This window comes from Astatotilapia calliptera, chromosome 9 (genome assembly GCF_900246225.1).
Source record: "Astatotilapia calliptera chromosome 9, fAstCal1.2, whole genome shotgun sequence".
NCBI classification, from domain to species: domain Eukaryota; kingdom Metazoa; phylum Chordata; class Actinopteri; order Cichliformes; family Cichlidae; genus Astatotilapia; species Astatotilapia calliptera.
This window is the reverse complement of record NC_039310.1, coordinates 29,983,017-29,985,516: the sequence shown is the minus strand read 5'-3', so window position 1 is coordinate 29,985,516 and position 2,500 is coordinate 29,983,017. Positions and strand designations below refer to the sequence as shown.

The 2,500-nt window shown below is 44.6% G+C and overlaps 1 protein-coding gene across 1 annotated transcript in view; it reads left to right on the top strand.

Moving 5' to 3' along the window:
- LOC113028827 (dynein heavy chain 5, axonemal-like) overlaps positions 1 to 2,500 on the top strand; it is a gene marked incomplete at its 3' end in the record, with an annotated part of 41,923 nt that overhangs the window by 8,694 nt on the left and 30,729 nt on the right. The window contains 5 exon segments of the mRNA XM_026179274.1: positions 6 to 102; positions 168 to 248; positions 1,502 to 1,756; positions 2,201 to 2,350; positions 2,428 to 2,500. The exon segment at positions 2,428 to 2,500 is cut by the window's right edge and continues 74 nt beyond it. Coding sequence (XP_026035059.1) covers positions 6 to 102; positions 168 to 248; positions 1,502 to 1,756; positions 2,201 to 2,350; positions 2,428 to 2,500 — 656 coding nt within the window.

The following is a 2,500-nucleotide window of genomic DNA, read 5'->3' as shown; positions in this document are numbered from 1 at the left end:
AGCAGGTTGGTGATGCAGCTCAGCTCCATCGTGTCACACCTGAAAGCTCAGGCTGCTGAAACCCTGAATGACCTCGGCCACTTCTCCACCCTGTGGAACCAGGTGTGTGTGTGTTTGTGTGTGTGTCTTAGTGTTGTTGAGCTGCACTAACAGCTGGCTGTGTTTAGGACCCAGAGGAGCAGGTGCAGGCCTTCCTGCAGTCCGACCCCTCCCTGACGGAGTTCAGCGCTCAGATCTGCTTCTACTCTGTGAGTCTACTTCCTGTTACAGACGCACCACTGAACATCGCCGTGCATTTACAGCTTATTATGTTTTTAGCTGAGTTATTAGTAAACACACAAAATCAAACAAGGAAACAAAAGAAAAGTGTTTGCAGTGCAGCAGTAGTACTTTTATAATAACAAATGTAAATGTATCACTGGTACAGCAGTCTGGGGTCATTAAAGGGCAGCTGGAGGAAAAAACATTCAGAAATTAAAGTCATAAATGTTCAAAATAAAATTGTTTTCACTTTTTCAAATGTTTCTATTCCCAAGAAAAATGTAATTTATGTGTAATTCATTCTCAATAAACATTGGACAGTCCTGCAGTTGCAGTTCAGTGGTTGTGCAGCAGGGGGCGCTGGTTAGCTTAGTTTCCACAGAGCCATCATTGCTAATTAGGGCTGGTATCGTCACTGATTTCTAGAATCAATTCGATTCAATTCGATTTTAATTGGGGAAATTTAGCCTCAGACAGTCAGAAATATTATAATTCAGATCATGCATCAGTACATTTCCATATTTTTATATCTATAAAAAGAAACCTGACACTTGCGAGACTTTATCAAAGTGTGAGCATCACAGCAGAGGCCTTTGTGTCAAAGTAACTGAGGATAAAACCTAGAAAAGCATGAAGGAGATTTTCCTGTTCTGGGATTTTATAAAAATATTCTGCAGTAGATCAAAAATGAAAGAAACCATGAATCAACACGTGAACGTTACCTGATGCTGCTGAAGTGAAGCAGAGCAAAGTTACAGAGGTTTGATTAGAGACACAGCTGAGTGTTTGCAATTTTGCATCATTTGCATCATCATCATTGCGAGCTGTCGGCTTTCAGCCCCGACCGTGTCCGTGCCGTCGGTGAGAAAGTCACATCTCACTGATTCTGATGCGTCGGCGGGTCGAGCTTTGTGTTCACGTCTCTGTGCAGAAGCCGTGTTCCTGCTCTCATTTACTGTTTTAGCTGTTTGGTGGTTGTTGAAGTTTTGTGAGGTTTAACCTGAGATTCTGGCGTTTCGGGCAAAATAAATGTAAATGAAAAAATCGATTCAGGATTTTAATGAATCAAAATCACGTTATCCAAGCCAGAATCGATTTTAATCGATAAATCGATGATCAAAACCCACCGCTACTGCTAATGTGTCAGAGCTGAAAGAAAATGACCCTCACGTCCTTTAGAGCAGCTGATTTTGACCATACGTGTAGTGGATTTACCCATGATGCCTTGCTGTGCCTGCAGAGGCTGGAGGAGCAGATTTCGGAGCTCCCTGCGTTTTACACAGCGGGTTCGATCCTGTTGGACACCGACCAGCTGAAGCGTTCGCTCACTCACGAGTGTCGCTCCTGGAAACGAGCTTTCGGCGCCGCTCTGAACCGCCGAGCATCCGCCGACATGAACGACATCCTGTCGTTCGTGGACGCGCTCACGAAGCGTCTGCAGCGTCCAATCTCAGACCTGGATGATGTCAGAGCAGCCATGGCTGCACTCAGAGAGGTGAGCCAGCATCTGATTGGCTGTGTGTTACGTCTGCACCTCCTCTTTTTCTTTCAATTCTTCTTTCAGCCCAATAATCGAAAAATGATCCAGTTTTTCTTTTAGATTCTGATTAATTTATTTGTTCATAAACGTACAGCTGCTGATGTCTGGCACTGCCAAAATAAATATATAAAAATGAAATTAGCCAATTGAATAAATATCTCTTTCTTTAATTGCACTAAAATACTATAAAATCTATTTTATGCATCAATTATTTCATAAAATTAAAATTTCAGTCTTTCTTTAATTTTGGCACTTTCAGGCCTCCGTACTTTCTTCACATTCAGTCATGTTTTCTTTCTTCAGCAGTTTTTTCTCTCAGTCCTCATGTAACGACCCACAGAGTAGAATTCATTCATGAGCCCCTCCCCTCACTCATTCCTCTCCTGCTCACTGTTGGAGGTTCGGGAGGCGGAGTTTCGCATCGACGCCACCATCGGGCCGCTGGAGGAATCCTTCTCCCTGCTCAACAGACACGAGCTGCTCTACGGTGACGGGAACGGCGAGCGCGTGGACGGCCTGATGTACGCCTGGAAAAACCTCAGTGACCTGGTGAGTCAGAGGGAGGGGCGTCATGTGACAGGTGCAGGGATGCAGGTGTGTGTTATGTGTGTGTGTTGTGGCTTCAGGTGGTGCAGACCCAGAACACTCTGGTGCAGATTCAGCCCAGCATGAAGACAGACCTGCTGTCTGCAGTGCAGA